Raw genomic sequence first — 14,481 nt, 5'->3', positions numbered from 1 at the left:
ATGTAAGATGTAACAACTGAATGTAAGATGCAACAATGTTGAATGTAAGATGTAACAATGTTGAATGTAACATGTAACAATGCTGAATGTAAGATGCACCAATGGGCTCCCTATTAAGTCAGTGAATGCACTAAATTATGAACGCTGCTTAATCAAACCAACTTACCTGAAATGACAAAATCTCAAAAGCATGGAACATCGATTTTTTTTCCTAAGGAAAAAAATCACTGGGCCATTTTTGGGACTTTGCCATTTCCTCCACTGTGGTGCGATCTCGGAGTTGGTATATTTAAGTACAGGTGGTGTGGGGGGCATAGCCCCCCATGTCGGCCCCCCCAATTTATTTTGCATTTTTTTTTTTGTTTCTGTTTTTTTAATGTATCAGCGATTTTTTTTTCCCCTGGGAAAAAAATCTCTGCTCTGTTTGTTCGACATTTTGTTTTTTCAGTGTTAATGAATCAGTTATATAGTGTTTGCAATTTAGTACATTTGCTTATATAATATAGACCCTACCATATGCTGAGTGTAAAATGTAACAACTGAATGTAAGATGTAGGTATGCTGAATGTAAGATGTAACAATGCTGAATGTAAGATGTAACAATGTTGAGTGTAAGATGTAACAATGCTGAATGTAAGATGTAAGAATACTGTATGTAAAATGTAACAATGCTGAATGTAAGCTGTAACAATGCTAAATGCAAAATGTAACAATGCTGAATGTAAGATGTAACAGTGCTGAATGTAGGATGTAACAATGCTGAATGTAAATGTAACAATGCTGAATATAAGATGTAACAACTGAATGTAATATGTAACAATGCTGAATGTAGGATGTAACAATGCTGAATGTAGAATGTAACAATGCTGAATGTAAGATGTAACAATGCTGAATGTAGGATGCAACAATGCTGAATGTAAAATGTAACGATGGTGAATGTAAGATGTAACAATGCTGAATGTAGCATGTAACAATGCTGAATGTAATGTAACAATGCTGAATGTAGGATGTAACAATGCTGAATGTAAAATGTAACAATGCTGAATGTAAGATGTAACAATGCTGAATGTAGGATGTAACAATGCTGAATGTAAATGTAACAATGTTGAACGTAAGAAGTAAAAACTGCATGTAATATGTAATGATGCTGAATGTAGGATGTAACAATGCTGAATGTAAAAGGTAACAATGCTGAATGTAAGATGTAACAATGCTGAATGTAGGATGTAACAATGCTGAATGTAGGATGTAACAATGCTGTATGTAAAATGTAACAATGCTGAATGTAAGATGTAACAATGCTGAATGTAGGATTTAACAATGCTGAATGTAAATGTAACAATGCAGAATATAAGATGTAACAACTGAATGTAATATGTAACAATGCTGAATGTAGGATGTAACAATGCTGAATGTAGGATGTAACAATGCTGAATGTAGAATGTAACAATGCTGAATGTAAGATGTAACAATGCTGAATGTAGGATGTAACAATGCTGAATGTAAAATGTAACAATGGTGAATGTAAGATGTAAAAATGCTGAATGTAACATGTAACAATGCTGAATGTAACCTAACAATGCTGAATGTAGGATGTAACAATGCTGAATGTAGAATGTAACAATGCTGAATGTAAGATGTAACAATGCTGAATGTAGGATGTAACAATGCTGAATGTAAATGTAACAATGCTGAACGTAAGAAGTAACAACTAAATGTAATATGTAACAATGCTGAATGTAGGATGTAACAATGCTGAATGTAGGATGTAACAATGCTAAATGTAAAATGTAACAATTCTGAATGTAAGATGTAACAATGCTGAATGTAGGATGTAACAATGCTGAATGTAAATGTAACAATACTGAATGTAAAAAGTAACAACTGAATGTAATATGTAACAATGCTGAATGTAGGATGTAACAATGCTGAATGTAGAATGTAACAATGCTGAATGTAAGATGTAATAATGCTGAATGTAAGATGTAACAATGCTGAGTGTAAGATGTAGCCATGTTGAATGTAGGATGTAACAATGCTGAATGTAAAATGTAACAATGCTAAATGTAAGATGTAACAACTGAATGTAATATGTAACAATGCTGAATGTAGGATGTAACAATGCTGAATGTAAGATGTAACCATGTTGAATGTAGGATGTAACAATGTTGAATGTAAAATGTAACACTGCTGTATTTAAGATGTAACAATGCTGAGTGTAAAATGTAGCAATGTTGAATGTAAGGTGTTATTAATTCTGAATTATTTCACTAACTGTACTGATTCTGCCCAAGGTCATGCCTGAAGAGGCTTAAGGCATCACTCTACTGCTTTGTTAACAAATAAAATTAATTCATTAATTCAGTCATTGATTCAATTAACTAATTAAAATTTCTAGCAGCACCTTAGTTGTACCAGTACAGGTTTTAGAGATACAGTACAAGGCTGAAAACGTTTACAGAGCTGCCAATGAAACAACACCAAGTAAAGTTAAATTACTCATATTTGTGGGCCAACTAAGCATTTCAAACAGCTCCCAAGGAAAAAAGTTAAATTACAAGAGAGACCTCTTACATTATTTGCTAGATCATGAACTGAATTATTACTTTAACATTCTAGCCCTTCTTTATTAGTGACACATCTAGTTAGGTTTCTCATGCAGTACAGATGTGGTTAACAAGACAGTAGTGTCCATAGCTGAGCAACATTGACATATTTATGTTCTGACTTCCTGTTATGTTATTTTTTCTTTGGGGGGGCGTATTGACTTTCCTCACCTCCATTCTGAGTCAGAAAATTACTGATAGAGGGTGTGTCAGATATGACATATTAAAAATATGGTGAGGATAGGGTCACAAGTTTTATGTTGGAGCCTTAGATATTGACCCAGATCCTAATCTGAGATTTATAGTCACTTCTAAATGATATATATTGGGCAATTATGTCAACAAAATTTACTTACAGTTCTGTAAAGAGGATCTCACACATTGCACACAAATGAATGTATCCATAATACTGCAATAGCCGTGGTTATCAAAGCTTGGCAAGGATGCTGAAGTGATGAGTACATCAATGCACTCTGAGTCATGTTTTTGAATTAACTGCAAAAATCACAGCTTCTCCCTATTTATTGTTTCCCTGTAAGTTCTTATGGATTTCTCCATCACAGGCTGCCATGAAGTTTGTGTCCATTCCCTTCCCACCAACAGATCCCAGCTGTGTGAGGTGCCTCATCCTCCTCTTCCTCATAAAGACAGTGACATGAACAGCTTGGATGTTTTATGGTTCTTATACAGATCTAAGCAAAGGAAGGGGTATGAAAATTCTATTGCCCCTTGTCTGGGGAAATGTCTTTTTTCCTGAAAGTAAGCGCAAACAGAGAACAAGTTTTGCTTTACTCCACAGACACATGAAAAGCTTCATTAAAATCAGGGCAAAATGAGGTTAAAGTTCTGATCGTAACAGCACTGTACCTGACAGGTATGCAATGAAGAGCTCTACTTGTGGTCCTTTCATTTAGCTTATGGTCAGCTGCTTTGTCTGGTACCCTCCAAACATTCTGTGACTTGATCACAGAACCCTCCAAACATTCTTTGACTTGATCACGGAACCCTCCAAACATTCTGTGACTTGATCACGGAGCCCTCCAAACATTCTGTGACCTGATCATGGAGCCCTCCAAACATTCTGTGACTTGATCATGGAGACTTCCAAACATTCTGTGACTTGATCACAGACATCAGCACATAGAAAAAACAATACCAGTGATATCTCCATTCCCGCAATGCCTGTTAAACTTGTACAATTCAAACACAATCAGTATCACAGAAACTCTGACTCTCCCCTCCATAATCTGCAGAGAATAACCTGTTAGTAAAATTATTTTCCCTGGTCATATCTCCAGCCACTGGAACCTTGCGCCTGTTCCCAAATCTGAATTCTGTTCAAGTAGATGGTCAGGTCTGTGTCCCTGAAGATGTGCTCGGTCTGACATGGGGTGTGGACATCTGGTTCCTTACTCAGTTCAAGAAAGAGAATTACTCAGTTTTCTTCTAACTGAGTTGAAGTCGATGAAGAAAACTGAGTAGTTGTTTTTCTTGATTGATGAAAACTGAGTAATTGTCTTTCTTGAACTGAAAAGGAACCAGACATCCACACCCCAAGTCAAAACAGCATCTTCAGGGATATAGACCTGACCATCTTACCTGAACAGGTGTCATCACTTCAGTGGGGTTACCACCCTTAAGCCTTAAGGCAAGTACATAGATTGAATTGATTGTTATCCTCAGCGATGCCTTGTGGTAGCTAAGCTAGCTCTTGCCATAGAGGACTAGGCTGCACTAAGCTGGTTTACAAATCTGAATTTTGAACAATATAGTTGCTTTCACTGTTGTCATTTCAACTCAACAACCAACTAGAAATTAGTCGAAAAATGTTTATTTCAAACGGGAATCTAGTTAAATTACCATGTGTATAGATACTGGTGCATACAGCCATGGCTGGGGTACGTGCATATTCCTTTGTCTTGTAAGTGCTTTTAGATGTGTTCTGTTGCTACACTTTGAAAAAGAAGTAAGAAAAGCACCAGCGTATCTGATAATGTGAAGCTTTTTGGCATTTTACTAGTAATATGGCTTTGCTGAATCTTTCCTAGCTGCTTCCAGACATTTCTGTCAGTCACCATTTCATTGCATCTCTTTTAGGCTGTGTTTGTTTCATTAAGTCATTACTTGTCCCACTCTGTCTGTTGCAGGGTACTTGTCAGTGCACCAAGAATGGAGTCTACCCCTGGAACGGCAACAGGAGGAATCTACAGTTGTGATTACAAGAGTGATACGTGTGCACCAGTCAATGCTCATGGTAAGAGCTTTCAGCAAGTTACTGTGCACCGATCAGTACACCTAGAAATGGTCTTTAATACCTACTGCACACCAATCAGAACACAAAGAAATGGTCTTTAATGCCTACTGTACACCAATCAGAACACAAGAAATGGTCTTTAATGCCTACTGTACACCAATCAGAACACTTAGAAATGGTCTTTAATGCTTACTGTACACCAATCAGAACACTTAGAAATGGTCTTTAATGCCTACTGTACACCAATCAGAACACATAGAAATGGTCTTTAATGCCTACTGTACACCAATCAGAGCACATAGAAATGGTCTTTAATGCCTACTGTACACCAATCAGAACACTTAGAAATGGTCTTTAATGCCTACTGTACACCAACCAGAACACTTAGAAATGGTCTTTAATGCCTACTGTACACCAATCAGAACACTTAGAAATGGTCTTTAATGCCTATTGTACACCAATCAGAACACATAGAAATGGTCTTTAATGCCTACTGTACACCAATCAGAACACTTAGAAATGGTCTTTAATGCCTACTGCACACCAATCAGAACACTTAGAAATGGTCTTTAATGCCTACTGTACACCAATCAGAACACTTAGAAATGGTCTTTAATGCCTACTGCGCATCAGTCAGAACACATAGAAATGGTCTTTAATGCCTACTGTACACCAATCGGAACACATAGAAATGGTCTTTAATGCCTACTGTACACCAATCAGAACACTTAGAAATGGTCTTTAATATCTACTGCACACCAATCAGAACACTTAGAAATGATCATTAATGCCTACTGTACACCAATCAGAACACTTAGAAATGGTCTTTAATGCCTACTGTATATCAGTCAGAACACATAGAAATGTTCTTTAATGCCTACTGTACACCAGTCAGAACACATGTGGGAAGACTTTCCAGTGAAACCAATGGAACTGTGTCCCTGTGCTCTGTCAAGAGAAGAAGAGTGTCCATGTCTTTGATGAAACTCAGAAGATTATTTAGGCTCAGATGTCCTAGAGGTGCTGTAAGATGGATTTTCATTTCTACTACTGAGGACTTGTTTGGGAACAGATATTGACAGATAGACAGTTTTTACAGTGCAGAAGGAGTGAGTGTCTCAGAATATTTCTTTGTCACTAACTTAAGTCTAGGAATATGGCAGCACATCAGTGACCAGCAGTAGGAGGTAATGTTGCATTATTGATCCTCACTTTGGCCAGGCCTGATAGTTCTGATGTGGGACACTCTATGAGCAGCCTTCATTAAAGAGTGGTCTGAGTATAAGAATGAAGCCTTTAGTTATAGCATGATATCACCTTATCTGATGTATGCCACTGGTTTGTGCTTGGACAGTAGTCTGTGGCTTCAGCCTAGGGGGTAGGCAGAGGCAACATACAGGTATCAGACAATAGTGCCTATAGAGCTGGGATCACAATGCACAGGGGGGCACATAATACAGTTAGTTGTCCAAGAAAGGCGACACCCACAAGAAAGCAGGTGGTGCTGTGAGGTACACCAAAAGCCAACACAGATAGGGCAACAGGTGGTACTGCAGAGTGCCCAAAAGGCCAACACTCACAGGAAAGTAGGTAATACAACAAAGTATAAATAAAGGACAACAGCCATAGAAGAGCAGATGGCACTGTGGGGGTGCCCAAAATAGCACAAGCCACAGGTAGTGAGTCATACTGTAGAGTGCCTAAAAATAGCACAACTAAGACAGAACAGGTGAAACTGCAAGGTGCCCAAAAGGCATCCACTGTCAGAGGATCAAGTGCTATTGTGAAGTGCCAAAAAACAAGACCATTTTCAGGAAAGGAGGTAGCCCTGCGAGTTGTCCAAAAAAAGCACTTAACACAGAGGAACAGGTGCTACTGCAAGTTGCCCAAAAAGGTACTTCCCCCAAAACATTAGATGGTACTATAAAGTGGTCAAAATACGTACCACTTACACAAAAGCATATGGCACTTGCAGGTGCCCGTAGAGTATCACCCATAGAAGAGCTTGGGATATTGTGCCCAGAATTGCCATCACCTACATGGGGCCACATAGTACTTCAAGGTACTCAAAATAACCACCAACAATAAAGAATCAGGAAGTATTGCAAGGTGCACAAAAACAGTACAGCTACAGGAAAGAAGATGGCATTGTGAGATGCCCCAGAATGGGCATCACACCTAGGGGAGTGTGTGCTATTGCAAGGCACTCAAAATGGATGTTGCTTACATGACTGTAGGTGGCACTGAAAGGCATCCAAGTAGGATACCAGTCACAGGGAAGCAGATGGTGCTCCAAGGTACCCAAAATTAGCACCAGTCACAGTTATATAAACCAGTGCATGCTAAGTGTAAAAATTAAACAGAAGAGGGGAGAAAAGCCTGGGAAATGATAACAGACAGCAGATATGCCAAAGAAGACTGGTAGGACTTATATATGACTCCCAAGTGTGCAACAAGGGCTACAAGGTGTAGTATTGTTTCATGGAAGTGTTTGCATAGCTATTTTATACCCTAAGTAGACTTCAGAGAATTTTCCTGCAGGTAGACTGCAATTGTTGTAGGTGTAATGTGAAAAAGACGGGTACTTGGGGACATTTTTTTTGAGAATACAACAAAATACATTTTTAAAATTCCTTATGGGGTACTTTGCCAGAAATGTTGGGAAAGCAAATTATTTTAACAAAGAAAATGATTTTAGAGCTGGGATAAAGAAACTGAATTGCCTAGACATAGTAAGGTGCTACAAAGTTTAATGCTGTTGGCTGCCAAAAACGCTGTTATTAGAATGCAGAAATGAAAAGCTGAACTAACTGTAGCAGAATTACTGAATGTTGTTAAGGAGGTAAAAGAATTAAAGATGAGATCTTTAGAAAAGGGAAGGAACAACCTACAGTCACGTAAATGGAATCTGTGGAAACAATACATGCAAAATAATGTTCAGGAGGAAAACTGACATTTTTCAGGGAAGGCAGTATTTGAGCAAGTTAAGAAATGTTAAATTTAATAATTGTTAATAAATAAATGATATTTGTAGAGAATGTGCGTAATAGTCTGTTTGCTGTTTTTAATGCATTTGTATCCAAATCACTATGCAATCTCTTAAGTTAATATAAAATGGCTGCTAGCCATGGTGGGGTAGGGGCTACTGCAAGCCACCCAAAGACACAGCAGTCACATGGAAATAACTGCATAATTTTGGGTCTATATTACTTCAGCTAAAATTCACTTCAATGAATGGCATTTCATCAGAAATGCCATTCATGGAATTTCCACTAATGTGGGAGTCTGTGCCCCACTCATCCCCACTAATTATATATACCAACTCTGAGATTGCACTACAGTGGGGAAAGTGCAAATTTCCCAATCCTTGCTGTACCATGATGTCAGTATTAACAGTTTGACGAACAGCACGTTCAATATAAATGCACCAAAAATGCCATTCTCTCAATTCAATTTTTGCTGAACTAACAGGGACCCCTTAATTTTATAGGAGGAAATGTGTTTACTGAAACTTAAGAAAACTGACATTATTCAACAGTTAAGCAATTCATTTTACACAGCAAAAATTTCATCACATTTGAAACCTTAATTTGTAAGTGGAGAGTACTTTTTTCAATATTTAATGTATGGCCACTGTCAAAGCATTTGTATAAATTCTGTTTTTTTTTAACCTTATCCTAGCACTAGTGACTCAGTCTGCCTTCTTGGGGCTCACCATGATCACAATGGACTCACAACCATCTCAAGCAGTGGTAAGTACCTATTGTTTGTGTGCAGATAAAACTGCACTGCAATCTTGACTTTTTTGCCCGATACAGGTACTTTGTGTCCTTAATATAGTACAGAGAAGTATACAGTTAACAACTGCAAACAAGATGCACTGCTTTTCTATGACTGGGTTTCCCAGGCAGCTGTTATTCATGAGATTTACTTCTTGTGTATCACCAGAAATGCTGTCTTCCCTGAACACTCCTTCTTTTCATCGCTGAGAAACAGAGCATGTGAACAGCCAAATTCACCCAGTAATCAGGAAATAATAACACTCACTCATTGGGTCACATAGGTTTCACAGTTTCTGCAACTGCATCCTGCCATGGCTTTTGGAGATATAAATAAATCACGCCATGCTTCAAATATTTTGTATTTATTTTATTTTTATTTTTTCCTTACCTTCCGGTTAGGTGGTAGAATCTATTGCCTGTGGGCTTCTTATAAAGGAGCCTAAATCATAGGGAGTCCTGCTTGTAATACCTATGTAACAATGTTCCAGGAAATCCTGTCTGAAGTACTTCCTGAACTATGCCATGCAGAATTGTGGCTGCAGTATCCCTGCAATTACATGCAAGTGAATCCTGCTTATGATACATTAGAATTACATCCTAGAAAATCCTGGTTGTAGTACCTCTGGAATCATACCCAGGAGAATTCTGCCTGCAGTACTGTGGAATCACACCAAGTGGGATGGGGGGTCCTACCTGCAATACCTATAATTGCACATATAGAATACTGCCTGTAGTGTCTCTAGGCATTGACACCAGAGAACCCTGCATGCAGCACCCATGAGAAACACCAAAGATAATCTTACCTGTGGGTCCTCTGTAACTACATCCTGTGAAATTCAACCTGTAGTAAACTTTGAACTACACTATATGGAATCCTGCATTTAGTACCTGCCTGAGGTAACTAGGGAGTACACCATAGGAAATCCTAGCTGTAGCTCCTGGCTACATGGTGTAGAGATGAAGCCTTGACTATGACCCAAATGACCTGACTTTGATTAGTTGCTCAGACCCTGGAGGAGCCATGGGGGTTGAGAAGGAGTGACATTTTTTGTTGGTTTACCCACTCGGGGAGGGAGGAGTTCTGCCTGTAATTTGACATGCATCCTGTATTGGGGGTCACTGCTGAAATTGTGCAGTAGATTGCTGTTACAATTTGGTAAAGAATGGGTGAGTGGACCTAACTGTGTGCAGTGATGAGCATGCCATTAGTAACCCCAATAGTTAGAGGAGACAAAAAGCACACTCACGCTGCTCCCAGCTGCTTCATTTCAATTCTCTTCCTCTTCCTCTTCTTGAAAGGCCAAGGGAAGGTGTCCCAGTTCTGAAGGGGTACGAGAAATGATGTGGTCCATCTACTGGCCTTAGTACTAATTTAGCTCTTATATTTATTGAAATGCTTTTTTTTTAACTGATCTGTAGGCTAATTTGCTCTGTCAGTAATGAATTGTACCCATCTGAAACCTCAGAATTATCAGTTCTTAAATTAAAATTCCATACTGTGCTATATCTACATCTGAGTTACTGTCAACACCAATGTAATCTGTCATGTAAATGCTTTTACATTCTGTTGTATGTTTACTTACACCATCCAACCTCTTTGGCTCGGGTCATGATTGAAAAGGGTCCTTAGATCAGCACACCCTACTGAATTAACAAATGTAAAATACAATAAATAACTACTGGGAACACTGCATTAAATCGGCCCATCAATCCTCTTGGTACTCATACAGAGAGAATATTCCCCATAGAACAGGATAAGTAATCCGACTACCACAGGAGAGTACATCTGTAATGCAGCACTGCATTAAATTGGCCCCTCAAACCTTCTGCTAATGAGAAATTTCATTAATCAGTATGCACAGGTATCTGCAGTGAGATCTGGTGAATTTTCTATTTCCCATCCAATCATCAAGATTTTTCTTGAAGAGTGCTAATGAGGAGCTTTGTTTGATATAGATAGGTAGTTTATTCCAGAGTGTGGGAAGTCTCTGGGACAGGAATCTATCCCTCCAGCATGTTCTGTTTATTGTGGTGACAAGGTTTAGGTCCTTAGAGCATATAGCTTGGAGGGATTGGGATTTCTTTAAGTGGAGCATGTCCAACAGCTCTGGGTTTGACATAGCTTTGTATGTTAAGCAGAGATCACCTCTGACTAGGCGATATGCAACGGAGTAAAGCTGGAGTTTTTTGAGCCGGTCTGTGTAGGGCAACTGTTTGAGGCTGGTAATCCTTTTAGTGAGGTATTTCTGTGACCTCTCCAGTTGTTGTAGATGTCTTTTGAGGTACATACCAAAAGGGGCGTTGTACTCTATAATGGGTCTAATGAGTGATGAGTAGATTGGAACAATGACCTCTTTTTTTCTGGATGAGAAACCTTTTGTGATGAGGTGTGCCACATAGAAGGATTTCCTGACTACTGTGGCGATGTGATTATCAAAGGAGAGACTACTGTCCACCTGTGTCCCAAGGTCTCTTATCACACTTTCGGTGTTAAGTATACTACCGCCTATGTTGTAGTTCATGGGTACAGAGTTTTTACCAAAGGGGATGACAATGCACTTTTTGGCATTGAGCTTGAGGCCATGGCTTTGACACCAGGCATCTGGATCAGTGAGGCCCTTTTGTAGGATGTCCATATCATTAGGAGTTTCGATTATGGCTCCTAGTTTGCAGTCATCTGCAAACTTTGTTAGCCAAAGACCTTCTGTGTTAGCCTGTACTTCAGAGAAGTAGATGCCAAACAGGAGAAGATCCAGGACTGAACCCTGTGGTACTCCACTTGTCACTGGTCTGAAGTCGGATTTGGAGTCTGCTACTTTCACAGTGTGGGTTCTGTCAGTAAGCCAGTTGGCAATCCATCTTGTGACATAGGGATTTATACCTAATTTAGTGAGTTTATCTATAATTCCAGAGTGGGGGATGGTGTCAAAAGCCTTGGCAAGATCTAGATAGGCTGTGTGAGCCACTTTACCTTTGTCTACAGCTTTGGCGACTGCTTCAAAGAAGTCTATCAGGTTTAGAAGACATGATCTGCCTTTTACAAACCTGAACTGGGTGGGATCCAGAGTTTGGAGATTACCAATGTCTTTGTTTATAAGTTCCATGATGATACATTCCATGGCCTTGCAGACCAGGCCCATCAGGCTAATGGGGCGGTAGTTCCCGGGGTCCATGGTGGCTCCCCCCTTGTGGAGTGGGATAACCATTGCTGTGCGCCATTCAGCAGGCACAAAGCCTGAGGTGAGGTTATGATTGAACATGGTACTTAGGTGGGGTGTCAGTTCATTCTGTAGTTCGTGTAGAATGCAGCCTGGGATGTTGTCTGGTCCCATGGATGCTGTGTTCTTGGCTTTGGAGAGTGTGGTTTTTAACTGTGCAGCCGTGATTACAGGAACTTTGCATTCTTCCAGTATAGAGATGGGCTCTTTAGGGGGTGAGAGGGGGGTAAAGTTAGCACTGAACCTATCTGCCAAGATGTTGGCAATATCAGTTGGGTCTGTATATTTAGTGCCATTGTGCTGTAACTCAGAGCAGATCTGAGTGTTGCCATTGAGATTCTTGACATAGCTATAGAATACTTTGTGGTTGTCTTTAGAATCAGTGGTGATTTTGTTTTTGTAACTAGCTTTGGTGGATTTTATCAGGGATCGCAGCTTCTTACTTAGGCTGACCAGGGAGCTCCTCCACTCATGGGATTTTACTCTCTTTTGCAAGAGTTTCTTCCTTCTGTTGTTCAGTTTGTTTATGGCAGGGGACCACCAGATTGGCTTCCTTTTTTGGGGGGATAGCATCTTGGTTCTGTTTGGGATAGCATGATCCATGCACTCATGTAAGTGCTTATAAAGTGAAATTGTATAGGATTCAGTAGTCGTAACTGTATTGTCCATCTGCATGGTGTCATGAATTTCACCACTGCTGTCTTAAGAAGCATGAAGTTGGCTTTGGAGAAATTTTTTACCATGGTTTCCTGAATAGGGGGTGGAGGCAGGATGTGGATATCTAAGGTAATTAGCTTACGGTCGGATCAGACCAATAAGGCATTGATTTCAGGTGTGGAACACCAGTCACTCATATTGGTAATGACTAGCTCTAGGATATTGCTGCCCTGGTGGGGGTGTGGATAAGTTGATCCAGGGCATTGGAGTTTATGAATTCCAGAAAGCGTTGAGCTAAGGAGTTGGTACATGAGTAGTTTTCCCAGTTAATGGTGGGGTAGTTGAAGTCGCCCATTATTAGGGTGGTTTGGTTGAACCCTAATATTTTCCAGTACATCAAGAAAAGAGGAGTGGGAATCCTGGGGCATGGTGGGTGATCTGTAGCAAGCTACAATTTGGATTGCAGTTTTGCCCAGAGTTAGTTGCACTTGGATAACCTCGGCTGCATTATGCTGAGCAACTAGCCTGGAGGTGTGGATATCCTTAATGAATATGGACACACCTCCGCCTTTGGTGTTCCGGTCCAGGTTACATGGCCGAAAAGTGTGGTATGAGTTATAGCCTGGTAGTGCAGGGGTGCTCTCTGGAGCTTTGAACCAGGTCTCAGTCACTGCACAGATATCAATGTTCTCCATTTTAAGGAGTGCCTCGAGTGAGTGCATTTTGAGATTTAGACTTCTAGCATTGAGTAGCATCACCCTCAGTTTTTGCTTGCCTGTTCCTGTTATGGTGGTGAATTTGTCATTTGAACCTTGCCTAAAAAAGGCACTATAGGGGCAGCAAGAACCTTAGCCAGTATCTGGTATCCCAGGGGTGACAGGTGCAGGCCATCTCTGGCAAAGCATTGTGGTCTGTCGACCATATCATCCCAGGCAGACAGATACTGGATCCCTTTAGAATGGCACCAGAAGCTTAGCCAATTGTTGAAGTCAATCATTTTGTCCTTGTACTGCGGCATCATTCTGGGTGATGGCAGAATGCTACTCAGGGCTAGGGTCATACCTGCCTAGGCTACAAGATCAGAGAGCTCTTCCATGTCTCTTTTCGTCTAGTCCAGGGAGGTACATCTCAGGTCATTCACACCAACATGGACAATGACAGAGTCATATTTGTACTTCACCTGCCTTAAAGTTGAGGAAAATCTATATTGCTTTCACTCTGGACCTGTGCATTTCTAACAATAACTCACCATGTACTGTGGACATCACCAAAATAATCAGAAAGACCTCATTTAATTGCACCTTGATTCTGAGACCAAATTAGAGATACTGATATGCAAACTACCCCTGGGTGTTATGAGCACTGTGGGAATTCTCAGGATCTGGGAGAGAGCCAGTGGCAAGCAAAACCTACTAAAAACAGAATTAAACAACTCCTAATACAGAACTCCAAAGGAGTTAACTCACACTTGTTAAAGTAGGATTTTCATATAATGAACTGGTTAAAAATCCCAGTATTCTGTAACTCAGTTCATCAGGTGAATAATAAAATAAGGCTTCAGCCAGGTGTGTTGGTGAAGAAAGCTTCTTCAGCTGGTCTTCCTTGTGATCTAATGGAAGTAAAAATAGCTAATAAAAGCTAGAATACGAATCGCAGGAACCAGGTCTTTTTTTTTTAGTCTTTATTGGTCATCAGCAGATAAGTGCTGCTGTCTGAGTTATATCTAGTTAAGAACCATTGTTTCATGTTTCTGAAGGGGGGTGTTTTTGCTCTGACTATCCCTGGGGCATGTCATTATCTGGAGGAATGGCCAAGGGGAGTGGAAGAGTGAAACCAAAGCCATGCCTCCTGGACATCTTTAACAACACCAATTTTTGGAACCAAAAAAGACTGTCTGGAGTTAATAAATGCTTTTCATACAAGTAGTGATTAAGTTATTACAATTAAACATAATATCTATTAAG

At 39.9% G+C, this 14,481-nt stretch overlaps 1 protein-coding gene across 1 annotated transcript in view; it reads left to right on the top strand.

Moving 5' to 3' along the window:
- The window catches only part of ITGAL (integrin subunit alpha L), a 1,030,513-nt gene that overhangs the window by 269,353 nt on the left and 746,679 nt on the right, over positions 1–14,481 (top strand). The window contains exons 3-4 of the mRNA XM_044086682.1: positions 4,754–4,860; positions 8,542–8,612. Of these exons, the coding sequence (XP_043942617.1) occupies positions 4,754–4,860; positions 8,542–8,612 (178 nt within the window). The remainder of the gene's footprint in view (positions 1–4,753; positions 4,861–8,541; positions 8,613–14,481) is intronic.

This window comes from Protopterus annectens, chromosome 10.part0, assembly GCF_019279795.1.
Source record: "Protopterus annectens isolate FY-2018-M chromosome 10.part0, PAN1.0, whole genome shotgun sequence".
Taxonomy (NCBI): domain Eukaryota; kingdom Metazoa; phylum Chordata; order Ceratodontiformes; family Protopteridae; genus Protopterus; species Protopterus annectens.
Note: the sequence above shows the minus strand (reverse complement) of the source record. Positions and strands in the feature narration are given on the sequence as shown.